Here is a 27,966-nt window from a genome sequence, read left to right on the forward strand (position 1 = left end):
TGGAGTAACCATAAACTTTTCCCCCAATGACGGGGCTTCACAGAGGCCCTGGTACACTCCGGGCTCAGGCCAGACCTCAGAGAGGGGGAGTCTGGTGGCCAGTGGGAATCAGATAGGCAGCACCTGGGCACAGAGGTACCCCACGAACGCCTTCCGCCCTGGTACCATGTGTCTCTGCTCTGAGCTCACCTGGGCCCAAGCGAGGTCTTTCCTCAGGAAGGGCCAGGAGGCTGGGGACAGCAGGGAGCCCAGAAGTGTGCTGGGGGGTTGTGGTGGGAGAAAGGGGTGGCCCTTTCCCAGGGGAGGCGGCGTGGACAGGCTCAGTACACCCAGCTGACGGGCACCCACTGAGGCTCTGTCCGCAGCTTCTCCATGGCCGTCTGCAGTTCCCGGAAGGTCCTCTCCAGGTTGCTGTTGACCAGGCTGAGGTCGAAGTAGTGCTCGTAGCCCCTCTGGATGCGGCTGCTCTCCTCCACTGTCCGCCGCAGGTCGGCATCCTGCCGGACAGGTCCATACAATCAGTACCCAGTGGCAGAGGTTCCATGTAGCCTCATCCCACCCCACCCCAAAGCCTGAACTTGAGGGATCCAGACTCCCTGGACTTAAGGCAGTCCCCTGGCATTCATGGACAGATGAAGGGGGAAAGGGATGGAAGGAAGGAAGAAAGAAGGGAGGAAGGAAGAAAGGAAGGAAGGAAAAAAGGAAGGAAGGAAGGAAGGTTGGGAGGCAGGGAGGAAGGGAGGGAGGGAGGGAGGAAGGAAGGAAGGAAGAGAGGGAGGAAGGAAGGGAGGAAGAGAGGGAGGGAGGGAGGGAGGAAGGAAGGAAGGGAGGGAGGGAGGAAGGGAGGGAGGGAGGAAGGGAGGGAGGGAGGGAGGAAGGAAGGGAGGGAGGGAGGAAGGGAGGGAGGAAGGGAGGGAGGGAGGAAGGAAGGAAGGAAGGAAGGAAGGAAGGAAGGAAGGAAGGAAGGAAGGAAGGAAGGAAGGAAGGAAGGAAGGAAGGAAGATGGAAGGAGGGAGGGAGGAAGGAAGGAAGGAAGGAAGGAAGGAAGGAAGGAAGGAAGGAAGGAAGGAAGGAAGGAAGGAAGGAAGGAAGGAAGGGAGGAAGGAGGAAGGAGGAAGGAAGGAAGGAGCTTTTGAAGGAGGCTGGAGTGATAGTATAGCACTTAGGGCTTTTGCCTTGCATGCTGCTGACCCAGGTTTGATCCTTGTCACTGCAAATGGTTCCCTGAGCCCATCAGGAGTGCTCCCTGAGCACAGAGCCAGGAGTAAGCCCTCAGGAGAGTTGGGGGAGGTTCAAAATATAAATAAAGTGCTAAGAGGGCCACTGGACTTTGCAACTCACATAATCTTCGCTCCAACTCCCAAGGTAGGGTGGGATCCCACTCTCGCCCAACGACTCTATTTAGCCCGTGAGAAAAGGGCAGCTTGTGGTATGGGGTGCTCAGTCCAGCCTCTGAGCCAGACTCTAAGAGCTGCAGTGCCCAAGCACAGCCAGCAGGTGGACCCTGAGCTCAGAGCTCTGCAAACTGCATCTATCTCCTTGGGAGAGAGCCTTCAAGGAGTGTTTAGGGGACGTCAGGAGCTAAACCCGAACCCCCTCACCAGCTCTAGCCTCTTCCCTCCAGGCAAACAGCCCCGGGCACCCCCACACCACAGCCTACCCTCTATTCTCAGTGCTCCCTGGCAGGGATCCAGGCCCTGCAGAGCCGTAGAGCAGGGAGCCAGGGAGCCTGGCATTTGTCTCCTGTACGGAGCCAACTGGGCCCTTACAAGGCCCTTATAAGAAAGAAGCACTTTCACCCATGCCACTGCATATTGCCAGAACAGGAGGTGCAAATGTCCTGACCCTGGGGTGGACAATGGGCCCCTTCCTGACATCAACTTTGGCCTGGCTCATCAGAGTCAGGGGCCATTGTAGTCCCCACACTGCACCCCGACGTGCTCACCGTGAGTTGCTTAGTGGACACCCCACTTTCCAGCGCAGCCCGGTTCATGGCACGCAGAGTCTCGAAGTCAGGGGCCTCGATGAACACCACGTAGGGGACAAACTCGGCTGTTCTCAGCACCTTCACTGCCTGCAGGGTCAGGGAGACATTGCCAAGAGTTCCCTGGGTGCCACATGCAAGAGAGGGTGGGGACAGATGCCAGAGAAAGGCTGAGGGCAGAGGATGAGGTTCTGGGGCATGAGCCCTGGGTAGGTGCCAAGTGGCAGGGGACAGGCAGAGATGGAGATGACACCTGACCTAGGACCAAAACCATCTGAGGGGTTCTATGGAGCAAGTGCAAAGGTGCCTGGGAAAAGTAGGGTCCCTGGGGTTGGGGGAAGAGAGAGGCAGGGAAATAGATACCTGAGGGTTGACATCCAGCACGCACACCTTGCCGGACGCGACGACATTGCGGATGGAGTCAATCCGGGTACCGTACAGGTTGCCCTCATATTCTCCATGTTCCAGGTAGCGCCCGGCTCGGATATCCGCCTCCATCTCGGCACGGGACACGAAGCTGTAACCTTGGCCTTCCCGTTCTGAGTCCTTGGGCCGCCGAGATGTGTCTAGGGGGCAACAGGGAGGGCTAATGTGGGTTGCACCACCTCAAATACCTCACTCTAGGAAGCAACCTGCCATGCACCCTTGCCTCACCATACACCCGACCTTCATCCAGCATGGGCACATTCCAATCCTTCCTATTAAGAGTCCCCTCCAAAAATAAAAATAAAAAAGAGAGTCACCTCCAAGACCAATGCTCAGACCCAGTGCTCACAAAGAGGAGGAAACTGGGGCCCAGAAAAGGGCAGTGGAGGCCGAGTCACATAGCAGGACCAAGCCGGCCTGGAAATAGCAGTACTTAAGTTCTGCCATCAAGAACAAGTTTTCAGCAGTGCCAGCTGGTTTTGTCTCCAAGAAGCCCTGCCCCCCAAAGGACACACACTGCACCCCTGTCCCACACCCCGGTTTCTAATAAGTGGAGCACTGGAGTAGGAGTCCAGGCTCAGCAATCCAGGCCCACCAGTCTCCAGGTGGATTCCAGGACCTACTCCGGCTCCTCCCAGCCTGCAGTTCCCCACCCAACCACAGGGGACGAGCGCTCACACCCAAAGGGAGCAAAAGGGCATGTAGGGGCCCGATTTTAGGATCCAACCCTGGGCCCCAGAGGGTCCCAGCGTCCCAGTTTTCAACCAGCAGGGCCTACCAACGACTCACAGGGCACAGTGGTGCCATAGCGATCAGGGTCCCACAGGATGAGCTTGTTCTTCAGGCTACGTCGGCCCACGCCCTGCGCCCCAATCAGCACCAGCGTTTTCCTGCGGAAGGGCGGCATGCGGGCCACCTCCTCATAGATGAGCAGCTCGTGCCTGTCAAACTCTGGATGTGGAGAGGGCACTGCTCACCGGGGTTCACCAGCAGGTAAAGAACGGGGAGGGGCTGTAGTAGGGATACAGGGGCACCACACAAGGCTGGGGACACCCAACGAGAATTTAAAAAACAAAAGAAAAAGAAAGGCCCAAAGACACACATGCATGCAAAGAAAAATGTGAAACAAGACCAAAAGACTAGCAGTATCAGCGCCAGGAAAGACAGTCATGGGGGCTGGTGGGATCCCCTGCTGGTGGTGGGGGACAAGAGGGCCCTCTGAGCCCACCTGCATTCTTGGTGGTCAAATACATCATTCGCTTCTTCTTCTTTCCAGAAAGGCTCCCACACAGCGTCCCTGGGTGCAGGGAGGTGAGCACAGGCGAGTGAGGTGGAAAGGGGGTAGGGTCGGACCCGAGGAAGGGTGGGGGGGCTCTTACCAGAAGCTGGCATCAGCTCCAGGTCACGCTTGACAAAAGCCTTTCGCTTCTCCTCCAGCAGCTGGCTGGGGATGAGCCCGGCGCTGCCCCCTTCCACGTGGCATGCCTGTGAGGAGCCGGAGAAGTTCAGGGTCTGCAGGAGGCTTCCCAGGGCACCCCTGAAGCCCAGCCCGACACACTGCACCCTGGGCAGACCAGCAGGGCTCACTTACCTGCCACCAGTTGGCATCATCCTGGTTGACGATCTGGAGCAGGTCGCCAGCACAGAAGCGCAGGCCGGCCTCCTTGCAGGGGATAAGACTGTCTCGGGCTGGGTCATAGTCAAAGTGGCATTTCACAAACACCTGGTGAAGGTCACAAACCACTTCAAATTCCACCTCTACAAGGACTTGAGTGGGGGATCAGAGCGATAGCAAAGCGGTAGGGCGTTTGCCTTGCATGCAGCTGACATGGGACAGACCCAGGTTCCATTCCCGGCATCCCATATGGGACCCATGCCTGCCAGGAGCGATTTCTGAGTGCAGAGCTAGGAGTAACCCCCGAACGCCGCTGGGTGTAACCCAACTCCCTCAAAACCCCAAAATACCCACAAGGACTTCGGGGGTCTGGTCCAGCCCAGACACCTTCAGGCAGCGTGAGACCAGCCTTCCAGTTGTTTATAAAGGATCTATAGAGGGGGGATTTGCTTGGGCTTGCCGCCAGTCCCACTCACCAAAAACAGGCCATCTGAATGGGCAGATAATTCTGAACCCTCCCCACCTGGGACAATAGGGTCTGGTAGCTTTGAGAGAACCCGAGAGGGAGATGAGCATAGCACCCAGCACCCTCAGCAGGGCACTAGGCACACCCACAAATCGACACGCAGAAGCAGCCAGGATGGCAGTAATAAGGGCTGGACCCCTGCTTTGTGCATACACCCCCTTTGAGAATGGGCAGCAGCCCCCAGTGCCCAGATATGGTAATAGTCTCACAGGTTTGCAAGGAAGGTGATTTGGCATCCAGGAGGCTCAACTGCTTTGTGCCTTGTGCAAAGGGGGTAGGACCTGGGAGGGACCCACCTGGCGGGGCAGGTGAGGCTCCTGGTAGCTGGGCAAGATCTTGAGGATGACGCTGCCACTGGCACTGCGCAGGAGCTCCTGCAGTGCGCGGGGGTCACTGCCCACCGGCTGCCCGTTCACCTCCTTGATGATGTCCCCTACGTGCAGCAGGCCCTGCTGGGCCACCATGCCCCCGTGCAGGATGCGAGCGATCACCAGCTCGCCGCCCTCCACGCGGAATGTCACGCCCTGGGGAAGGGGGTCACACAGCTGGTGAGTTCCCCCGGACCCCACTGTTGTCATCAAGTGGGTCCTCCTCAGAGACCCTGCACCCTTCCAGGGCCCTCCTCTGCCCCCCTCGGCTCGCTGCCAGGAGTAGTAAGGAGGGCAGGTGGTTAAGTGGGCAGCGTGGGACAGGGCGCGCTTGCTCACCAGGTGTTCTCCAGCCGTCTTCCGGATGCCCACCATGCGCACCGCATCAGGAGGCACAGGCTGGTTGCTGAACGTGGGGTCCAGCCCGGGACTGGGGGGCGGCGTCTCATACGTCTTGGAGGCCACAGAGTCATGTGTTTCCAGGAGAGACTGAGGAGGTGGCAAGGAAGGACCGTGAAGTCAAGTCCTGTAACCCCTTCCCATCCCCGAGCCAACACCCTGTCCCATGCCCTGTTTCCACCAGTTCCTGTGCCCCCCTACACACCCACCTGGAAGTGTGGTTCCTGCAGGATTCGGGCCAGCTCAGCTGCGGTGCTGCTCTGCTGGGCCAGCTGGGCCAGATCTCGAAGAATCTCCTGCACCAGCTCCAGGTTGTTGTCCCGCACGGCCTCTAGCTTTGTCTCCTCCAGCCGCTCGTGGGCCTGGGCGCAAGGGGAGGGGGGCTGGTACCTCCTGCCTGGAGCAAAAAATGTACCCCCCACCTCTCCCTGGCATTGCCCCAGACCTCAATCCTGACTCCAAACCTCCTGTTATTGTCACAGTTCACACACACACACACACACACACACATACACACACACACACACACACACACACACACACACACACACACACACACCTGGCTTTGGTGACGGGGGCCCAGCTAAGGAAAGGGTCAATGCAAAGGACAAACGCCATTTCCATCTCACTCAAGGAGGCTGGGGCACACACAGACTGGGGTGAGAAATCTTGGACTTGAGGTCACTTGCTCAAATTCACAGGCTTTGAACTTGGGCCTCCAGATCCAGTTCTCAGATTGGAGGTGGAGGGCGGCATCAGGCCTAGCTTGGGGGGAGCAGGGAGAGGGAGATCCCATCCCCCTTGTGGCTCCATCAGCTCTGGTCTCTGTAAGCACCACACGGTACTTTGACAAGGACAGGCCAGAGAGGACGGTGATGTAGGGTGGATGGGGCAGAAAACAGTCGCATTGTGGAGATAAAATCTGGAGACTTTTCTCTCTCGGAATCATTTGAAAGCGAGTCATAGACTTATCACCTCACACCACAGCATTTCAGCAGCGTCCCGAACAAAAACATCAGAACCAAAACACTGCTACTCGACTACCACACCAGATTGCGTGCTGAGAACTTAACACCAACATATTAATGTAGGCACTTTACTCACTACTGCCTCCACCCCCAGTCCTAGTCCAAGATCTTTAATCAAGTGTTCCATCTGGTTGGTTTTTGTTTTGTTTTGGGACCACACTCAGGGGGTTACTCCTGGATCTGTGCTCAAAAATTACTCCTGACAGGAGGGAGCATATGGGATGCTGAGGATGGAACCCGGGTTGGTCGCATATAAAGCAAATGTCCTATCCACTGTGCTATTGCTTCAGCCCTGGTAAAGCATTTTATGTGTAAGACTAGAGTTAATACAAGTAAGGAGCTTGCTTTGTGCCTTGTTCAAATCTCCAGCACCACATAAGGTCCCCCAAGCGTGGCCAGGGTCACTTCTGAGTACAGAGCCAGAAGTCCCTGAGCACTATCAGGTGTAACCCAAAATCCCCTCCCCCAAAGTCTTCAATTTTTTTCACCCCTTTGATAACAGGGCTGTTAACAATGGGATTACATCATAATATAAAGAGGCTGAGATAAGGGATCCTGAGTCCTGCCCAAGGAAAACATCTCTCATAGGTGGAGAGAACCAAACCAAGCTGAGTTTTGGGAGCTCCATGCTGATGTGGAAAGGCTGGAAATCAGATCTGGGAGCCCCAAACATTCGATGAAAAATAAAAAGAACCTTCTTTTTTTGGGAGTCAACACTTAGGGGTTACTCCTGGCTGTGCACTCAGAAATCACTTTGGCAGGCTCAGGGGATCATATAGGATGGTGGGAATCAAACCTGAGTCAGCTGCATGCAAGGCAAATGACCTACCCGCCATGCTATTGCTCCAGCCCAGGAAAGAGCTTTCTTACTTTCACCATGTGGGCTAGTTCATTTCATCATGTTCTAGTCTGTTATGTTTTCTGTGTCACTGTTGGCCCACAAGGGTCCAACCAGAGGCTCCAGTATGTTTGTGCAATTTGGCTTTTTCCGAACTATCCCAAGCACCCTTCCTCCCTCTCCCCTCAAATCTGGAGCTGGGGTTTCTCGAGAGATATATTTTGGGGCCAGAGAAATAGGACAGGGGTAGGGCACTTGCCTTGCACATGGTCAAACAGAGTTCAATCCCTGGCAATCCACATGGTCCTCCAAATGTGCCAGCACAGAGCCATGAGTAAATCTTGAAGCAGGAGCTGTGTTTAGGAACCAGCCTCAGGCCATTAGTGCTCATTGCCTTAGGGTGCTGTGTTAGCTCAAGGGAAACTCAGACTATTAAAATTTTCCTTCCCCTCTCTCAATCTACATTCCTGTCTTTCTCCCTCACTAAGAACTTTTTACCTAATCCTATTAATGTATTGACATATTGACCCTTCTGCATTCAAAAAAGTTCCAGAATGGGGGCCAGAGCAATAAATAACACAGCAGTAGGGTGTTTACCTTGCACTCAGCTAACACAGGACGGACCCCAGTTCTATTCCCAGCATCTCATATGGTCCCCCAGCCTGCCAGGAGCAACTTCTGAGCGCAGACTCAGGAGTAACCCCTGAGCACCACCTGGTGTGACCACCCCCCAAAAAAAAGTTCCAGAATGGTTATATACTTGCTACTGTTGATTGATTATACCTCAAGATTTACCTGGTTTTTGTTTTTGTTTTTTTTGTCTTTTGACCACATCTGACAGTGCTCAGGGACTACTCCTGACACTACACTCAGGAATTTCTAGTAGTTTCTCGGAGGACCATATGAAGATGCTAGGAATCAAATCTGAGACAGCACCCTACAAGGCAAGCTCCCTAACCACCATACTATTGCTTCAAACCCTGCCTGTATTTCTTTTAGTTTTCAGAAACATTCTATCTTAAAAGAACTGATAGTGCTAATAAGAGATTCTACATCTGGGCTGTCTGATATGGTGGCTGCTAGCCAAGTGAGACTATTAAGAAATGTGGCTGGAGTGGATAAGGAACCGAATTTTGTTTGTTTAATTGCTTGCTCTGCAAACACACCTAGAGATTCCTAAAGGGAATCAAATCCAAACCTCCAGCATGCAAAGCAAATGCTCCAACCCTTTAAGCTAATTCCCCAGAACTGAATTTATTTTGTTTTGAGGGGTCACACCCAGAAATCCTAGAGATGCTTAGGTGTTACTCCTGGCTCTGCACTCAGGAATTACTCCTGGTGGTGCTAACGGGACCATAGAGAGATGCCAGGTATCAAAGCCAGGTCAGCTACTTGCAAGGCAAATGTCCTAAGCATGTTGTATGCTCAGCCCAGTCCTGAAATTTTATTTAATATAAACATTTCTATTTGTTGTGTTTTTTAAAGTGTTTTCACTATAATTTAAACACTGAAATAAACAGCCACATGTGGCTAGTGTTCACTGCCTTAAATAAAAAGAACAGCTTTAGACTAGATCTCATTAATGGGACACTGTCAGAACACTGAGCCAAAAATACTTGAATTAATACTTTTCTTTTTTTTTTTTTTTTTGGTTTTTGGGCCACACCCTGTGACGCTCAGGGGTTACTCCTGGCTATGCGCTCAGAAGTTGCTCCTGGCTTCTTGGGGGACCATATGGGACGCCGGGGGATCGAACCGAGGTCCATCCTAGGCTAGCGCAGGCAAGGCAGGCACCTTACCTCCAGCGCCACCGCCCGGCCCCAATTAATACTTTTCTATAGGATGTTAACAATTTGATCTATACATAGATTCACTTTTCTACACTTCATTGCTTTTTTTTCCACTCTAATATATTTGAATGGGCACAATATCCCAATTTGGGGAGGGGTTTGGGTCAAACCTAGTGGTGCTCAGGGGTTACTCCAGGCTCTGCTTTCAGAAATCGCTCCTGGCAGGCTCGGGGGACCATATGGGATGCCAAGAATCAAACCAGGGTCTTTCCAGGGTTGGCTGCGTGCAAACATGTTACCACTGTGCTATTTCTCTGGCCCCTGAGTAAAATTTATATTTAAAAGTCAATGAAAGGTCAGAGAGATAGCATGGAGGTAGAGCGTTTGCCTTGCATGTAGGAGGACAGTGGTTCGAATCTTGGCATCCCATATGGTCCCCTGAGCCTGCCAGGAGGAGCCAGGAGTGACCCCTGAGCACTGCCGGGTGTGACCCAAAAACCAAAAAAAAAAAAAAGTCAATAAAGCCTCATCACATCCTATGCCCCAACCCTGGCCATACCCACAGCCTCAAGGTCTTCATTTTTATCCTTTTTAGTTTATTCTGTGTTTTTTTTTAATTTGTTTTTTAGGTCACGCCCAAGTATGTTCAGGGGTTACTCCTGACTCTGCACTCAGAAATCACTCCTGGTAGGCTCAAGGAACTATATGGGCTGCCGGGAATCGTAGCAGGGTCTGTCTGGAGTTGGCCACGTGCAAGACAAACGCCCCACCACTGTTCTACCAATCTGGCTCCTATTATGGGGGGTTTCACCTTCACAGAAACTAAGTGAATACCTCCTATTCTTTCCTATATTAAAAATAAACAACTATAAACACACATTGGCATTTCTCCAAGTGGCTGATACCACCCCTTGAGCTATGAAACAATCCAGGGTGTGAAAGAAACTTGGGAGTGTCACAGGGGATCTATTTGTTTGCTTAAGAAAAGGAAGATTCCGGGGCTGGAGAGATAGCATGGAGGTAAGGCGTTTGCCTCTCATGCAGAAGGTCATCGGTTCGAATCCCGGCATCCCATATGGTTCCCCCCCCCCCCCCGAGCCTGCCAGGAGCAACTTCTGAGCGTGGAGCCAGGAGTAACCCCTGAGCACTGCCGGGTGAGACCCCCCCAAAAAATAAATAAAATAAAATAAAATAAAAAGAAAAGGAAGATTCCATTACGAACTATCTTAACAATGAGAATGTATGAGGGAAATAGAAAGCCTATCTAAAGTACAGGCGGGGGCGGGGTGAGGAGGAAGGATATTTGGGATATTGGTGGTGGGAATGTTACACTAGTGATGGGGGTGTCCTCTTATATGACTGAAACCCAACCACAATCACGTTTGTAACCAAGGTGTTTAAATAAAATATTATTAAAAAAATAAATTCCCAAGCAAATAAAATTAAAAAAAAAAGAAAGAAAAGAAAAGGAAGATTCTAGGGGACACCTGACATTTTTTTAAAGAGGACTGTAGACAAAATAAGTTTGGGGATCTCTACTTTGGTATTCCCAGCTCTTGTTCAGCTGGTCTGGTTTATCATTGGATTCATTATGTTATGTCCAGCATAACATAATGTGTGAATAAACCCCTAAGTGATCTTTTTCTCTGTACTGCTCATGGCTCTGTGGGTGCCTGACTGATACCACCACTGATTTAGCGGGGGCTTGGGGCTATCTGGATTGTCTCCAACGCCTCACTGTTGCCCAGGAAGTGACAGTGAATGCCAGCCTGGCCAGGGCTGGTTCTGTGTGGTTTGCAGAAATCTCATCATGTTGAACTGCAAACGCACATGTGCTTTATGAGATCCCTGCCTGTGGCCTGGGGCCACTTGGCCCTCACACCAGCCTGGCAGAACTTTCCAGAAGGGAATGTGATCAAACCTTTGAATGCCTGCCAATTTCGTAGGGGAGAAACCATCTCTCCGTAAGCTTTCATCTGTGTTCTGCTTCTGTGGAGTGAGCTAAGCATCTTTTCCTGTGTGGAGGGCCATCTGCATGTCTTCTTCCATGAACAGGCTGTTCACATTATTTGCCAATTTTTCAATCAGGTCTGTGTTTTTTTCTGTTTTTCTTTTTTTTTTTTCCCTGTGGTTTTTATTTTTTGGGGGGTTAGGGAGAGAGTTTTGGCAGAACTTGGCCTAGCATGGGCCAGCAGTGCTTAGGGGCTACCAGCATCACACCAAGCAGTGCCAGGAACTAAACCCAGGACCTCACTGAAGCAGTCTTCCTAGTCTTTCCTTTTCCTTTCTTTTTTTATTTTATTTATTTATCTATTTATTTATTTATTTGGTTTTAGAGCCACATCCAGCCATAATGAGCAGGAGTTGTTTCTGGCTCTGTGCTCAGGAATTATTCCTTTTATGGTTTTGTTTTTCGTTTGGGGGCCATGCCCAGTGGCACTCAGGAATTACTCCTGGCTCTGTGCTCAGAAATCACTCCTGGCAGGCTCAGGGGACCATATGGGATGCTGGGAATCAAACCCAGGTCTGTCCTGGGTCGTCAGCATGCAAGGCAAACACCCTACCATTGTGCTATTGCTCCAGCCCCAGGGATTATTCCTGATGATGCTCCAGGGACCATTTGGGATGCTGAGGATGGAACTCAGGTCAGTCACAAGCAAGGCAAACTCCCTACTTGTTGGTTTACAATTTATAGGATGAAACCAACTTGTAAGTTGTGAACCAAGACTATCCCTGTACTATTACTCCAGACCTCCTTTTCCTTTTTTATTTTATGGGTAGAGGGGGCTACACCCAGTGGTGCTCTGGGGGTTATTCTGAGTAGTGCTTGGGGACTGTGTGGTGCTAGGGATTGAAGCTGAGGCTCCTCCATGCAAAGCCTGCACTCTAGTGGTGCTGGGGCATGAGCAGGGCTTCTTTAACCCCTCACTGGGCAACTCTGAGGCTTCATGACTGAGAAGATCATCAGGAACTCAGTCAAGCTTCTCTTGGGACCAGAATGATAGAATAGCAGGAGGTGGCTTGCCTTGCACATGGCCAACTAGGATCCAATCTTCAGCATCCCATACGATCTCTGAGCAAGCACTCCTAGGATTCCTGATTTCTGAGCACAGTCAGGAATAACTCCTGAGCACTGTTAGGTGTGACACAAAATCCAAAATAAATAAATTTCAAAACCAAACAAAATGTCCTCCCTCCAAACAGGCCTGAAGCAACAGCACATAGGGGACACTTATCTTTTGTGAGGTGACAGCAACTCCTGACAGGGCCCAGCACAGGGTTCCTACTGGACAAGCACACACAAAAGGGCAAAGGGGAGCGCTAGGAGACCATCATGTCTGCACATGCTATAGAAGCAGAAGGGCAGGCATTGCCCAAAGGGTGGTATCCCATCTGCTCCTCAGCCATTCAGCTCGGCATAACCCCAGGACCTTCCCACTGTTCCCACCATCTCAGGGAGTGCCAGGCTCCAGAAACAAACTTCCAGAACCAACTCAGATGTGCAGCGCTCTGCTAGGGTGCCCCTGATTGTGCCTTTGGGCTAACTCAAGCTGGCACTGGCCCATCCCAGATTCAGCTTCTTCTGCCCCAGGTCCCCAGGAGATAGTGGAGGACACATTTCTATAGGAGCCCTGGCTGGGCCAGTTGGGGTGCCTGGCTCTCTCCAGCCCTGTTGTTGTCTTGCTCCACACCCACCCATTCCAGTGCTCTGGCAAGTCTAGTATCTCCCTCCTAGGATCACAGCAGCAAGCTTGACCTCCTATCCAGGGTGTGCCAGCTAGTTTCTCCCTCACAGACCCAGACCCCTCATGTTGGGCAGCTGAACTGGAAGCCAGCGGCCACTGACAAGAATGCCTGGCTTGGAGTGCAAGTTGCAACCTGCTTCTTTGGCCATTTGGGACTCAGCACTGAGTTTGTTCCGAACCTGGGCTCCTGCTTTGTTCTCCTTTGTTCATGGTTTAGGCACATGTCCCTTCTGTTGATTGGTATTAATTTTTTTTCTGGGGGAGTGTTTTTCTTTTGAGGGGGAACCCAAGCACAGAGGTGTTCAGGGATTAATCCTGCTAAGGAGACCATATAGAATGTTGGGATCAAACTTGGGTCAGGGGCCGGAGAGATAGCATGGAGGTAGTGCGTTTGCCTTGCATGCAGAAAGACTGTGGTTCAAATCCCGGCATCCCATATGGTCCCCCAAGCCTGCCAGGAGCAATTTTCTGAGCGTAGAGCCAGGAGTAACCCCTGAGTGCTGCCAGGTGTAACCCCAAAACAAAAACAAAAACAAACGGGTCAGTGATGTCCCAGGCACATGCTGTCTCTCAGGCCCCTAAACTCAGTGTTTTTGTAATAATAGGACACAGATCTAAAAACCACTCAAACCATAAACAGAGATATTGACTGTGTCCTCCATCTAATTCCAACATCAAATCCTACATCAAATCATCTCCTCACATCTCCTGTACTACCAGGCCCCAGCTTCCCAATTTTTCATTTTATTATACCTAATCTATGTATACTCTACATATTCTTTTTTTGGGGGGGTTACACCTGGCAGCGCTAAGGGGTTACTCCTGGCTCTGTGCTCTGAAATCATTCCTGGCAGGCTCAGGGGACCATATAGAATGCCGGGATTCGAACCACCATCTGTCCTGGATTGGCTGAGTGCAAGGCAAATGCCCTACCTCTGTGCTATCTCTCTGGCCCCTAGTCTACATATTCTTAAATTGAATATAGTGTTTGATTATTTTTACCTTTGAACAATTGAGAATTGAAGCCAGGGAGTTGTCTTAAAAGGCCAGAGTAAGTCCAGAGTACATGCCTGCCTGCTAGAAGACCAGATTCTAACTCTGACACCACATGGTCCCCCAAGCAACCCTAGAATGTAACTACCCCTTCAAAAACAATGAATTAGGCAAAGTAGCTGCATGAGTATTTCTCAGGAGTAGAATTGATGGAGCAGCAGCTACAGACTGTCCCTCTTCCATACTGTACACCTATAATACCATCCCGCTTAACCCAACCAACTGCCTGAGCAGTTAGTGGTAGCAGAACCATTTTCTTTCTTTTTCTTTTTTTCTTATTGGGTCACACCCAGAGGCACTCAGGGATTACTCTTGGCTCTGCATTCAGAAATCACTCCTGGCAGGCTCAGGGGACCATATGGGATGGCAGGAATTGAACCCAGGTTGACAGCATACAAGGCAAACACCCTACCCACTGTGCTATCATTCTGGCCCCAGCAGCACCACTTTCTGAGAACTAAGTAGCCAGTGGGCTCCTTAAGTACATTCAGCTCCTCCAGCTCCCTGCACACTCTCACAGCTGCAAGTGGCACTCTGTGAAGCAATCTGTGGTATATATTCTTGCTGTGCCCACACACGAGTCTGGGAAGCCCCAGGTCCCACAACCAGAAGTTTGGGTTTCACACTCATTTATTTCTGCTCCAAGGTCCTGCCCAGCCTAGCAGGAGCCCAGCTCACTGGAGAAGCATTTTAGGCCAAACTTATAGCAAAAAGAGCTGCCACTTGAACTCAACCAACTCACAGCCTCCCCCTTCTGGGAAAAGTCGCTCCCACGGCTCTGATCTTGGCAGAAGATGGAGATTTGGCCTTTGAAGCCCAAGCTCATTGTTAAGTGGCTCAGAAGCAGAAAAAAGTTGGAACGAACATGAGATTTACATTGGCTAATGGACAATATGCTTGAATGGGGGTTGGGTTTAGAGGGGCATGCTCAGATGAAGATACCTGGGTCATACCCATCGCCTTCTTCACAGAGCCCCCCAGACATCTGTGGGATCATCTGGAAACAACTCCCCAACTATGCAAACCCAGACTAGGAAAACCGTCCAACCAATTCATGCAGCCACAAAAATGAAATAGTATGATTATAAATTCCAGGATCTGTGCTACATCTAAATGTCCCTGATTCTCCAGGGCAGCCCTGCACCAAAGTCTCTGCTGGTCATGTCCTCTGGAAAATCTCTGCCAGGGATTGAACCAAGGAACTCAGATATGCCAGTCACATGCTCTACCACTCAAATCACAAACCGGAGCCCTCTAACAGCTCTTTAAGCTTAAAAAGCATTCCAGGCCTGGGGAGATGATGCCAAGAGCTAAAGAACAAGCTGCATATGAGAGTCCTGAGTTTTGGAGGATTGTTTTGGGGTAGTTTTTTTTTGGGGGGGAGGGGTTTCTGGGCCACACCTGGTAACACTCAGGGGTTACTCCTAGCTACGAGCTCAGAAATCACTCCTGGCTTGGGGGGACCATATGGGACGCCAGGGGATCAAATCACGGTCCATCCTAGGTTAGCATGTGCAAGGCAAATGCCCTACCGCTTGCACCACCGCTCCTGTCCCAGCCCTGAGTTTTATCCCTGATGCTGCATCCTATAAGCAGTCCTGATCACCACAGTATGGTTCCCCCTCCAAATTAAAATTTAAAAAGTACAACAGGTAAGGTGCTTGCGTTACATCCATCTTGATTCTCGGCACCACAGCTGATTCCTTGAGCCCTGCCAGGAATGATCCCTGAGTGCAAAGCCAGGAATAAGTCTTGAGCATGATCATGTGTGGTCCTTCCCCCAAAATAATTAAATTTAAAAGCACTCCTGGGATCAGAGCAATAGCACAGTGAGTAGGGCACTGGCCTTGGACCCGGCTGATTGGAGTTCAATCCCCAGTGTCCCGTATAGTCCCCTGAGCCTGTCAGGAGTGTTTCCTGAGTGTAGAACCAAGAATAAACCATGGATACCATGGATATGACCCCTTACCACCAAAAAAGCACTTCTATTACCTAAACCCCACACTCTGAGAGACAGGCATCTCTCCACTTCTCAGAAGAAAAGCCGGAAGTACAGGGAAGGAAGTTGTCCAACATGCCAAAGTCTCAGAGCCAGCCAGTGATTCTTCTGGCTCCAAACCGTATTCTCTCTTCATGTCAAGTAGACGAGAAGCACGAGGCCCTCCCAGCTGGCAGATACTCCCACGGTTTGCCTGACTTCTGGTGCAGTCTGCCCAAATTCTTCACATCAGCCTTGCCTGGTGTCAGAACACCTGCTAGATCCAGGCAGCTCTGCCAGATGCCACCCACCCGTCTGTCTTCACAGCCATCTGCTGTCACGAGTCAGCTGTTTAGACGGCAGATAGATCTGCCCCGTCAAGCTTCACTGCCCTCCCTAGCCTCACACTCTCTAGGTCAGTTGGTCCCATCCCCGTCCCTCACACACTGCCTGACACTTGTCCAGAGGGGAGACAGCTATGCCCACTCCAGAAGAGTGGAGGAAGGAGAGTGACAGATTATCACAGAGGTCCACTCAATTCCTTTTCTGTGGGTTTCTGGGCCACTTTGCTTGACAACCAAGTTGTCTGCAGCAGATCTTGGCTGCATGGATGGACTGAAGGATGGATGGATGGATGGATGGATGGATGGATGGATGGATGGATGGATGGATGAATTGGGGCCCAGTTTGAAAAATCTCATTAAACTTAGGAGTAAGAAGTAAACCCCATGAGCCCAGTGCAAGTCACATGGTCAGGAGACTTCCATGGGGGCTGGGCTGGGCCTTCATAGACATTTGCTTCCTGTTGATTTTCAATATTGGGTTTCCTTGAGCACCCCTTTTTAAGAGTCCAGAGTTAAGGACTGTCCTCACTTCGTGTTTTCACACATGCTGGAACCATACCAGGAAGTTCCAGACAGAAATTCTCATCCCCCACAGATGTTTTTTAGTGGTAGGACATTAATGCCAAACTAGTTTGGCACTTCTCAGATCAGTTGCTCTGGGAGGTGGCAGCAAGTTCAGGACCCAGCAGGGTTCAGGAAGAGGACAAGAGACCCGAGCTTTAGCCGCAGAGAACAAATTATTTCCTAGTAAAATTCACAGTCAGGGCCCAGTACAGGTCTCGGAAGGCACTCAGGAGGTCTGTGTTGATTAGAAGGCAAGTGAGTGAATGGTTAGGAGGCAGGAGTCAACAAGGACACTCATTTCCATGGCTGGATAATGTTGTTGAGAGATCAGACTAAGAAGAGCGCTGGGTTAGAGGTTTCTTTTTTTTTTTTTTTTTTTTTTTTTTTTTGGTTTTTGGGCCACACCCTGTGACGCTCAGGGGTTACTCCTGGCTATGCGCTCAGAAGTTGCTCCTGGCTTCTTGGGGGACCATATGGGACCGCCAGGGGATCGAACCGCGGTCCGTCCTAGGCTAGCGCAGGCAAGGCAGGCACCTTACCTCCAGCGCCACCCGCCCCGGCTCCCTTAGAGGTTTCTTTTATCCCCAAGATTCCACCATTTTTAAAGCGTCTCATTTTTTCACTGGTTAAATCACTGTAGAAACAATAGCTGGAGGGAGTTGGAGGTTGAAAAGGTCTGACAAAAAATCAAGCTCTGAGATCAGAGGCGGACAGATGATGAGGTCAATGGGCATATCCAATAAGTCTATTTCTGAGTGTCATTACTGCCAACCCCCCCAGACCTCACCTGCATGTGCAGGAGCAGATACATAGACAGATGTTTGATGTTCACTGTAGGTGAGCCTTGTTAGACAGGTGGCAAGCAAGAGTGATGGTTTCTTGATGAAAAATTGAAAATCCAAATACACGCTGGACTATATATATATATATATATATATATATATATATATATATATATATATTAAACTCAAGAACCTACGAGTTTATACTCTCCCTCCAGCAGGTAAAGTTTAAAAACATATTATATTCCAGGTCAGAAAGATAACACAATGGGTAGGGTGTCTGCTTGCATATTGAAGACTCAGGTTTTATCCTTATTATCCCATAAGCACAAGCATCATAAGCCAAGCACACCCAAACATGATTTCTGATTCTAGAGCCAAGACTAAGACCTGAGCATTGCCAGGTATAGCACAAAAACAAAATAAAGCAAACATCTAAATTCACTTTTTTTTAAAAAGACAAAACCTTTGTTACAGGGCCCAAAGGAGGTAATATGATGGATAAGGTGCTTGCCTTGGATGTAGCCAAACCCCAATCAATCCCTGGTAGCACATATGGCTCCCTGAGCCCTCCCTAAGCTCAGAGCCAGGAGTGAGCCCTAAGCATTGCTGGATATGGCCCCAAAATCACATACTTAAAGAAAATAGGTATAAACTGTATTTTTAAAATCTGTATTAGGGGGCAGGAGAACAGCAGTAGGTCATTTGCCTTGCACACCAGCCGATACAGGACGGACGGTGGGCTTGGAATCCCATGTGACTCCTCCATGCCTGCCAGTAGTGATTTCTGAGCACCAAAGCCTGGAGTTCTGCCAGGAGTGACCCAAAGACCAAAAAAATAATCTGTATTTAGGCAAAATATACAGACATTGGGGTTCAGACATCAGTATCCTCAAGCCAGTGGGGTACAGAGAGGGAAAGCAGTGGGAGGTGAAAGAACAGGGGAGAGGCAATGTGCTGGGGGACCCTCCCCAGACAAGGGAAGAAGGGAGTCACTTCTAGCAATATATAGCCAACAGGGCTAGACAAGTTCATCTACAACCTAGAATTTAAGGATGAATTTCCATCTCTCCAAGCTGGAGAGATGGGTGGCTCTATGGTCTGAGTGTAGGCTCATTGCATGCCGAAGACCTGGAGCACAAAACCAGGAGCAGACCCCAGTACTGTGAGGTGTGAACCAAATATCCACCTAAATAAATTAAAAAAAAAAAACAAACAAAAAACAAAAAACAAAGATCCAAGAACCTTTGTGCTTGATGCAGAGGTGCTGGGGACCACCACAGCGACACTCACATACTTAGGGGCCTCCAGGGCCACATCTCAAGGTGCTGAGGTGGGGGTGACATGCCTTGTGGTATTAGGGTTCAAACCTGGATCTTTATGCAGTCAAGGTATATGTTACTGACCAGTCTATTATCTCCCTTTTATTTATTTTATCTTTTATTTTTTTTTGGTTTTGGGGGCCCCACCCAGTGGCACTCAGGGGTTACTCCTGGCTCTGTGCTCAGAAATTGCTCCTGGCAGGCTCGGGGGATCATATGGGATGCTAAAAATCCAACCTGGGTCGGCCACGAGTGCAAGGCAAATTCCCAACCCACTGTGCTATGGCTCCAGCCAGCCCTCCCTTTATTTCTATTTTTTTTTATTTATTTTTTGTTTTTGTTTTTTGGGGGGAGGGTCACACCTGGCAGTGCTCAGGTGTTTCTCCTGGCTCTATGCTCAGAAATTGCTCCTGGCAGACTCAGGGGACCATATGGGAAGCCGGGATTCAAACCACCAACCTTCTGCATGAAAGGCAAACGCCTTACATCCAGGCTATCTCTCCAGCTCCGCTTTTATTTCTTTTTTTTTTTTTTTTTTTTTTTTGTGATTTTTGGGTCACACCCGGCTGTGCTCAGGGGTTTTTCCTGGCTCTGTGCTCAGAAACTGCTCCTGGCAGGCACGGGGGACCATATGGGACGCCGGGATTCGAACCGATGACCTTCTGCATGAAAGGTAAACGCCTTACCTCCATGCCATCTCTCCGGCCCCCCGCTTTTATTTCTTAAAAGGAATGAGCAGCAGGGCTTGAGTGAGAAGACAGAGGTTAAGGTGTTTGACTTGCAAACAGTTGACCCTGGTTCGATTTCCAGCACAACCCAGCAGTGATTCTGGAGCACAGAGCCAAGAAGAAGCCCTGTGTCCAGTGGTAACCCCAAACAAACAAACAAACAGAACAAACAATAGAGCACTTGGTACAATAGCCAAGTTGTGGAAATGACCCAAAAGTCAAACAACAGAAGACTAGATAAGGCAATGATAGATATGCTTCATGGAATACTATACAGTTGCAAGATGAAATCATGACATTTGCTACAACTTGGATATTGAGCCAGAAATAAGATGAGGAATAAAGACAGGAAAAGCTCACTCGTGTGAAATATAGAGATAAAACAAGGGTGTAATAGACAAGCTAAAGGGATGAAAAATCCCTTGACAAAACTAAAATAACCAGAAGATGGAAGAGAAGGATGAGAAGTCACATCAGGATAGTGGTGAGGGGGGCTGGAGTGGTGGTATAAGTGGTAGGGCATTTGCTTTGCACGCACTAACCTAGGACGGACCACAGTTCGATCCCCCGGCATCCCATATAGTCCCCCAAGCCAGTAGCGATTTCTGAGTGCATATCTAGGAGTAACCCCTGAGTGTCATCAGGTGTGGCCCAAAAAGAAAAAGAAAAAAGAAAAAAAAAAAATAGTGGTGAGGGCCTTGGGCCCTTTGGTTGTGATGAGTGTAGGAAGCGTATACATCAAACCAGGAACCTTAGTATTATTGTAAAAATAAGTAAATAAACTCGAGTACAGCTCAGCCTGAATCCCCAGATGCAGGAACCCAGTGCTGGTCTATCTATAGGACTCCCTTTGACAGCAAAATCAGGGAACTTGGTTGGACCAGACTCTCCTCCAGCCTGGGGAAATGAGCAGGAGGTACTCAGTGGCCAAGCTCGCCTGGTATGTGCCCTTGAAGCCACAAGTTCAACACGTAGTCTTGGCCCCATAACCCAGCATGGCACCAGTGACATAGCCACTGTGATCTCTGAGGTCAAGTGCTGAGACCTGGGCACAATACTACAGGCCTGCAGGCCCTGAACATCAGCACAGCAGGAAAGATTAAGAAGGGCAATAAAGAGTTCTGGGAAGAGGGAAAAGGGAAGGGTGGTTTGTGGCTTTCCTCATAGAGGAATCACTCCCAAGCACCGAATGGAAAGCACCTGCCTTGCTTCCATCTGTTCCATTTTTCTCTTCCCAGGAACCTCCCACTCTCCTCTCTCAGGACCCCCCTCTTCCATTTCACCAGCTCCCATCTCTCTCTCTCTCTTTCTCTCTCTCCCCCTCCTCTCTCTCCCCCTCTCTCTCCATCTCTGTCTGTTGTCTGTCTGCCTGCCTGCCTGCCTGCCTGTCTGTCTGTCTGTCTGTCTGTCTCTCTCTCTCTCTCTCTCTCTCTCTCTCTCTCTCTCTCTCTCTCTCTCTCTCTCTCTCTCTCTCGTGTTTTTGGGTTCACAACCAGCAGCACCCAGGGGTTACTCCTGGCTCTACACTCAGAAATCACTTCTGGCTCAGAGAACCATATTGTGTGCCAGGGATCGAACCCGCGTCCATCCTGGGTCAGCCACATACAAGGCAAACACCCTACTGCTGTGCTACCATTCTGCCCCCCAAGTGGGACTGGCCTCCAGCTGCCAGACCCCAAGCCAGGCTGCCCACAACTGTCCACCCAATTCCTTCCCACCATCCCTGTGACTCCCTGGACACCCCTCACACCCACTCAAACCTCATCTCATTCAAAACTGAGAGCTGGAGCTCACCAGGCCTGAGCTCCATCCAATCATCCTTTAACACACCCCCACCCTAGGAGCCGGAGAGATAGTACAGCAGGTAGGATGCTTGCATTGCACGCACTGATTCAATCCCTGGCATCCCATACGGTCCCGAGTACTGTCAAGAGCGATTCCTGAATGCAGAGCCAGGAGTAAGTCACCACCACCGGATGTGACTCAAAAACAAAAACCCACACTTATCCTAGACTATCTCCTCATTCCCAGAAGCTATTACCTTGTAGACCCTGCTCTTCCCATCTTGGTTTTTATCTCAGCTTTACCCTCTCCCAGCTCCCAGGCCCTCACCTCCATCTCCCCACCTGACTCCCAGCTTGGCTTAAGAGTGACTCTGAACTCTGCTCACATGGCCCCTCCACTCCCCTTCCCAAAGAAATAAGGGAGGGGTCACCTCTATTGCCTCAGCAGAAGAGGGATCTTGGTGGGGAGGCTGCACACAGTGATACTGTGCTTAGGGGCTATTCTGGCTCTGTGCTCAGGAATCACTCCTGCCAGAAGTCAGGGGACCCTATGCAGGCAGGTGCCCTTCCCCTATCCCTCCAGCCTCTGCTCTCTGTCTCTTCCAACCCTCTTTTGTCCCCCTCTAGTTGCAACAGAAACTGTCCCCTCAACCCCGGGAAAGAGCAGCAAGGAGGCCTGATCCCTGAACCACAGCTTCACCTCTGGCTCAGTGAGAGCATCTTCTTTCTCCCGACCTTCCTGCCTCCCCTCCTTGCCTCCCACCAGCAAGGTCAGGATCCCCGGGGATGGGTCCTTGGGTTCATATGGGGGTCCCTTTCCTTCCCTTCTACAAGCCCAGGCCCCTGAGCTGTCTTTTCAGCTTTCTGAAGCGTCTAACCTTCCTTCTAACCTGTAATACAGCTCAAAGTTAGGGTCATGCTGGGCTCTGGGATCCCTAGCTCCCACCAGGGCCCTCCACCGCAGCCTCCACAGGGCTGCAGATCACTCAGGACCCTCCATGTGGCCCAGTCACAGCCACAGCACCCTGCCAGCCTGCAGGCCTCACACTCCGTCTCACACCTCTCACACCTGAAGCTCCAGCCTCACAATCACACTCAGTCCTTTCTTACTCCTTGTTATGCATGTATGCTGAAGTTCCCCCAATATAGTTTAAAAATATAGGAACATGAAAGTTCCGAAATAGTGCTTGGTAAAAAAGCATTAATAGAATTTTAGGTTACAGGTGTAAAGTATATTTTGCAAATGATATGTTTTTGAAAAGGGCTGGTATATTAATTTTCACTTTATTACGTTGGCGCATGAAAATATTTAAAAAAGGGGGAAATGTGGTGTACCCTAAGACCCACCCATTTCTGGGAGGGGTCTGAACCGGATAGTAGGTGTAACTTTACCTGCAAGCCCCTCCCATTCCTGGGAGGGGTTTGGAAAAAGGTAGATAAGGCTGGGACCAAGGGAATTCGCCCCTTTTGGCTCTTTGCCCCTTTTGCCGTTTTTCTCTTGGCCCGGCTTGGCTTCCTGGCTTTTGGATCTTTGGGCCGCATGGAGCCCAAAGGGAAGATGGCTAACAGGAGATAAGATGCAGGGCTAGCAAAATATAGCTGAATGCTTAAAAGGTTGACATAGGCCACACACCTGTGGTGGCTAGGGCATGAATAAAGATGATTCTTCCTGAAGCCTGCATGTGAGTGAGTCTTGATTACGCGGATTACCTGGGCCTGAAATTCGCCAGCTGGATGGGGATGAAGCCACGTGGCTGGGGCCTAAGCACAAAGGCCTCCATCCATCGCCATCCAGCACCATCGTTATTTATTTAATTCTACACTCCTGGCTCTTTCTCACCTCTGTTTCTGGGCAAGCTCTTTGCATTGCCCTAGATGCCCTCCTCCACCTTCTTTAAGGCTCTGCTCAAGAGCTCCTTCCTCCAGGAAGCCTGCTTTGACTGTTTGATTCCCAAATGGCTTAGAGTATCTTTTTACTAACTAGGCTATTACCGAAATGGTGTGTCATTTGCCCCATAAGTGGCAGATTTTGCATGATATTCAATGGCATCTGCCCTCATTATACCCTCCATAGCATGGCAGCCATCATTCACCCATCCAGCATATCCACACACCCACCACCCACCCACCCAGCATGTCCACACAACCTCTAGCCAACTGGAGGTGCAGGCCACTACCTACAGTTCCTTACACTTGGGCAAGGCTCACACATAGGCCCCTCTGGAGACCTCATGACTATCCCCCAAAGCTGTCTCTCCCCGAGCACTATACCTTGGCCAGCGATCTTACTATGGGACTTTCCATAATGCCTCGAAGGAAGATCAGATCCAGTTCAGCAGCGCCCGTGGCATTGGGGAGGGATCCCAAGTTGTCCAGGACCTGCTGCATAGCTGTTGGGGGGGATGGGGAGGAGGAAGGAGCAGCCAGTGAGACACACATAGGTGTCAGTTGGCACAAGAGACTGCCCAGGGATACACAGTGCATGCCCCTCTCAGCCCAGCTTGGGCATAGATAGCCCAGATCACCTGGGGCCAGGGCACTCAAGGGTGCATCTTTCCTGGTTTTCACCCTCAGGGTGCTGCCGTCTGGGCAGGTGGGAGGCTCCAGGCAGCAGGAAGTGGATTGTGAGAAGAGGGAGGGGTGAAAGGGAAAACAGGTACCAGGTTCCAGGTCCTGGGGATCCCAGAGCCCCAGGACTCTCATTCAGTCTCTGGAAGGGCTGAAGTACTGTCAAGCATCCCCCCACACCACCACCTAAAGGCTCAGGGGTGAAAGGAACCGAGAGACCAGCTCTGCATGGAGGCCTCTTGTTAGCAGCACAAGACTGACCACTGATGCCATATGACCTGAACAAGTCACTGGCCTCCCCAGCCTCAATCTTCCCTGCTATGCAATGGGTGGGCTCGCCTGGCTGCTGTCTACAGACCTCCTTAGCACTGATCAGAAACAATTTATTATCATTGAGCAAGTCATGAAGACCGGAGGAGGCCACACACAGGTAAGACCCAGAACACTGGCTGAATGAAGCTGGGCACAAGGCACCTGCGAGCCTGGCATGGCTGTGCCACCCAAGGACAGAGGAGGCAACTAGGGAACCAACCTGGGACTTTAGGACCGCCATGGATATGAGAACATCTAACACGGGTGGGGCTGTCATCACCCACCACCCACCCTAGCAGAGGTGGGAGTTCCTGGCAGGGAGATGCCAAGTGTGCCCAGCTGGAGAGAGAGATGGGCAGGGGGTATTATTATGCTGCCATATTGCCACCCACACCGACTCAGCATCGCAGCCTTAACGGGGGGAACGGACGAGGGGGTGGGGACAGTCCCTGTCACCTCTCACCATTCTTGTCAGGTCCCCTCAACCCAGGAAGGAAGAAGAGTGGGTGGGGGTGCTGGGACCAAACAAGCATGGCACCCTCTCCCCGCCTCACTTCTCCAATGACAATGGCCAAACCAGCCCCCACAGGCCCCCTTCTCTGTGCCCCCCTGGGCTTGGCAGTGGCCAGAGACCTGAGGCCCTTGGTGGGCTCAACAGGAGGCATGGAATGGCCCCTCCCTGATCTACTGGGGGTCCCTGAGTTCCATCGTTGGGGTTCACCAGCCAGGGAAGGAGTGAACATGGCCTCCTCGGATCAGCTCCTGGAAGTTCGCACCCCAGAATTTCTGGCTCCCCACAGTGACTCCAGGACACCCTTTCCAGCTGCCCCCCAACCCTGCAGGGCTAGCAGCCTCCCGACCCGGCCTTTCCCTACCTTCCCTCTGGAGCTCAGCTTCCTCGGAGGAACCCAGGGATATGCCCTCCAAGGAGGCTCCACTGCCCGGGCTGCCCGCCATGGCTGTGCCCCACTCGGTGTGCAGGATCCGGGCACGATGCCGGGGCCCTTCCCAGCTCAAGGGGGGGCAAGCAGGGGAAGGCGGGACTCGGGGAGCCAGGAACAGCCAATAGATAGGCGCAGTTTCCCTGGCTGCCTTGCTGATTGGCTAGAACCCTGAGTGGCGCCGATGGGTGGGGAGGGGGCGATAAAAAGGATTGGGAGGGGAGCGGTGAGAAAGATTCCTAGTCCTGGGGTGCCAGGTACGCCCCCATCTTGGTGCCACTGGGAGAGGGGGCTGAGAAAAGATTCGTGAATGTACAGGGTCCCTTCAGGATGCTCAGACCATCCTCCTGCATTGCCCTGATTTGGGGTGAGGGGAATGTTAAGAGGAGGTGGCCCTGCCCTGTCCCGCCCCCTCCTTTAATACGCCGTCCCCCAACCTTTGGTACCTTCTGTCATCTCTCATTCCCCCTCCTTTACAACATTCAAAAGTGTAAGTAAAACTCCCAGGCTCCCAAGAGCCCTCAGATCTCAGGGTGCAAAGGCATCTGAATGTCTTGGAGCAAAATTCCAAATGCATCTGTCCCCCCAAGCCAGCAAGGAGCAGAGTGCAGAGGGAAAGAGCCAGGAGAAGTAGGGGGGTGCGCAGAAAGGAAGCTTCAAGTCCTTCCCACCAATCACTTACATGGGTGATTAATGGGTAGGTCCCTAAAGGCAGCTTATAGGTTTGGGGTTGGACCCCCCACCCCCAGGCCCAGTCCTGGAATTGAGGGTGGAAAAATGAGGCTGCTTACGGCAAGGAGGCGCCTCCATCCCCCTGACACCCTGTACCCCAGCGGCCACCACCAGGTGCTGCTGTTGCCACCAGACTGCTATTCCCAGAGGAGTGGCACCAGGTCGCTGAGCACCCCAGGTTGCCATGGCAGCAGGTGGGGATTACACACCAGGACGTTACCTCCCGGATGCAGGAGAGATTTAAAGAGACCATGCTTCTTAAAGCTAGCCCTTCAGCCTAGCTTGGATCCAAAGAAAAGGTGCAGGAGAGCCAGACTGTGGGAGCAGGAATTCTGAGGCTATGCCCAAACTTCCGGCCCATGCCCTAGTGGAGTTAGAGTTTCTCTAGAGGGAAGACCCTACGAATTATTTCTCTCAAGGATAACAACCATTTGGAGGAAGGGGGCAGGCAGAGGACCAGTTAGGATTTCCCAGGCAGCTATCCAGTCTGCCCTTTCAGATCTATGGCGCATGCAACAGGCACCAATCCAGAGCAGGCACAGAGGAGGGAGCCTTGGCATCCCCTGTCACCTCTTTATAGCTTGCTCCTGTCCTTTGAGGTAAGGAAGGTAAGTACCCATGACATGTCAACGGAAGGAGCAGGGACCTTGGGAAAGAGGCATTTAGCCAAATTTGAGGCTCTCCTCCCCACCTTGTCCCCATTATGACCCACTTTAGGTCCTTCTCCCCCTCTGTCCCTACATGGCACTGTTCACAGTTTCCTGAGCACCCCAGGTTTGAGAAGTTTAATCACAGACTCAGGGGTGGGCTTAACCCCTAAGCAGCTTTTAGGACCCAGCAGGCTGCAACAGTGGAGAAGCCAGGGGTACAACAGGCTGCATAGAAGGTGTGGCCTTGAGCCCCTGTCAAGAGTGGGGACACTAGACCATCATTGCAGAGGCAGGTGTCATAATCATGACTACTTAGTAGCCTTCACTTTCTTGGTTCAGACTCTCAAGGGAAGGGACAGAGCCTGGAACCTAGTCCTGGGTTAGATTTCTTTGCAGGTGGGAGACAGCAGGGGGGCCTGGAGCCAGGGGAAGGGGCTGCCTGGGCAGAGGAAATTCAGACACTGGAGACTGGGTGGGGCAGAGCTGCCCACAGATGTTAGGGCCCTTTGAGGCTTGGAAATGTTCCCTGGTGACTCCTGGAAGTATTTAAGGGGCTTCAAGAGCCTCTGGGTAGACGCAGATTTGTATCATGAAACACAAGCTGACCAGATTTGCAAAGGGACCCAGACTCCAGATACATGAAGACCTCCTCTTTCCCAACACCTCTGAAAGAGGGGGAACCCTAGGCTAGGAGAGGGAGGTGACTAGCCCTAGATCTGGGCTGAGGAAGGGCGAGTTCAGCTTCGCCATGAAAGAGAAGGGTGGCAAGGCAGCCCTGGAAGGAAAGCAACTGCTTCTGAGAGAGGCTGTTGGCTTGGGCTTTGCCCTAACACTCCTAGAGTACAGTCTAGCTCTCCTGACCCAGCATCGTTGCCCTGTGCCCACCTATTCCTCAGTCACTCCCGTGGTTACTGCACAGGGACTTCTCCAGTGCAAGCTTGGCAGCTGCAGATCTTTCACCCCCAAACTTTCCACAGAGGCCAACCAACCCCTCAGAACTACTTTTCTGCTCAGCCTGGCCTAGGTCACTCTGAAACATGCACACACCTGCTCTCTATGCAAACTACCCCAATCTAGGTTCAAGGGAGACAGCCAGGAAGTCAAGGGGTCAAATGGAGCAGCAGTAAGGGCAGTGTTTTGGGGTCCTGAAGGTACTCAGGACTTAATCCTGGCTTTGTGCTCAGGAGTCAACTCCTGGTAGGGCATATATGTGATTCCAAGGATTGAACCTGGGTTAGCCACATGCCAGGCCAACCCTTTACCCGCTTTCCTACTCTCCAGCCCTGGGCAGCTTGTTCTTCCAGGGACCAGGTGTTCCCCACCCTTTAGTACAGGCCTGGCACCCTGCCCGTCACTACTGGCATCAGGACATCTTCTCCAGCTCCTTACCAGACTCAGAGTTGGTGGCAGCGACAGGCATGGTGAAGTCAGCACAGGCTCAGAAGGAGCCTCTCCTGGAGTCTCTCCTGGAGGAGGGGAGAGAGGAGG

General features: G+C 51.4%; 1 protein-coding gene across 3 annotated transcripts; it reads right to left on the bottom strand.

Moving 5' to 3' along the window:
- Positions 1–27,949, bottom strand: MPP2 (MAGUK p55 scaffold protein 2). Of its 3 annotated transcripts, none has more exons than XM_049779392.1 (12): positions 27,868–27,949; positions 23,547–23,665; positions 5,528–5,680; positions 5,259–5,408; positions 4,848–5,075; positions 4,002–4,133; positions 3,790–3,895; positions 3,639–3,707; positions 3,200–3,361; positions 2,348–2,550; positions 1,946–2,074; positions 1–497 (listed from the first exon to the last, which is right to left on the bottom strand). In XM_049779392.1, the coding sequence occupies exons 1-12, from the start codon at positions 27,896–27,898 to the stop codon at positions 321–323; spliced, it is 1,659 nt and encodes a 552-aa protein (XP_049635349.1). In that variant the 5' UTR covers positions 27,899–27,949; the 3' UTR covers positions 1–320. The 3 variants fall into 3 exon arrangements, with proteins under 3 accessions (XP_049635349.1, XP_049635341.1, XP_049635356.1); XM_049779384.1 differs by lacking the exon at positions 27,868–27,949 and adding an exon at positions 25,031–25,148; XM_049779399.1 differs by lacking the exons at positions 3,639–3,707; positions 27,868–27,949 and adding an exon at positions 25,031–25,148.
- Positions 27,950–27,966: the final 17 nt, after the last annotated feature.

This window comes from Suncus etruscus, chromosome 1, assembly GCF_024139225.1.
Source record: "Suncus etruscus isolate mSunEtr1 chromosome 1, mSunEtr1.pri.cur, whole genome shotgun sequence".
NCBI lineage: Eukaryota > Metazoa > Chordata > Mammalia > Eulipotyphla > Soricidae > Suncus > Suncus etruscus.

Bases quoted from the DNA above. Each gene is read 5' to 3' on its own strand.
- MPP2 (XM_049779384.1), bottom strand. From the start codon at position 25,112: ATGGCGGGCAGCCCGGGCAGTGGAGCCTCCTTGGAGGGCATATCCCTG. The intron at 5,076-5,258 runs GTGAGCAAGCGC...CCCCTTCCCCAG, and splicing joins AGACGGCTGGAGAACACCTG to GGCGTGACATTCCGCGTGGA. The intron at 3,362-3,638 runs GTGGGCTCAGAG...CTCCACATCCAG, and splicing joins TTTGACCACCAAGAATGCAG to AGTTTGACAGGCACGAGCTG.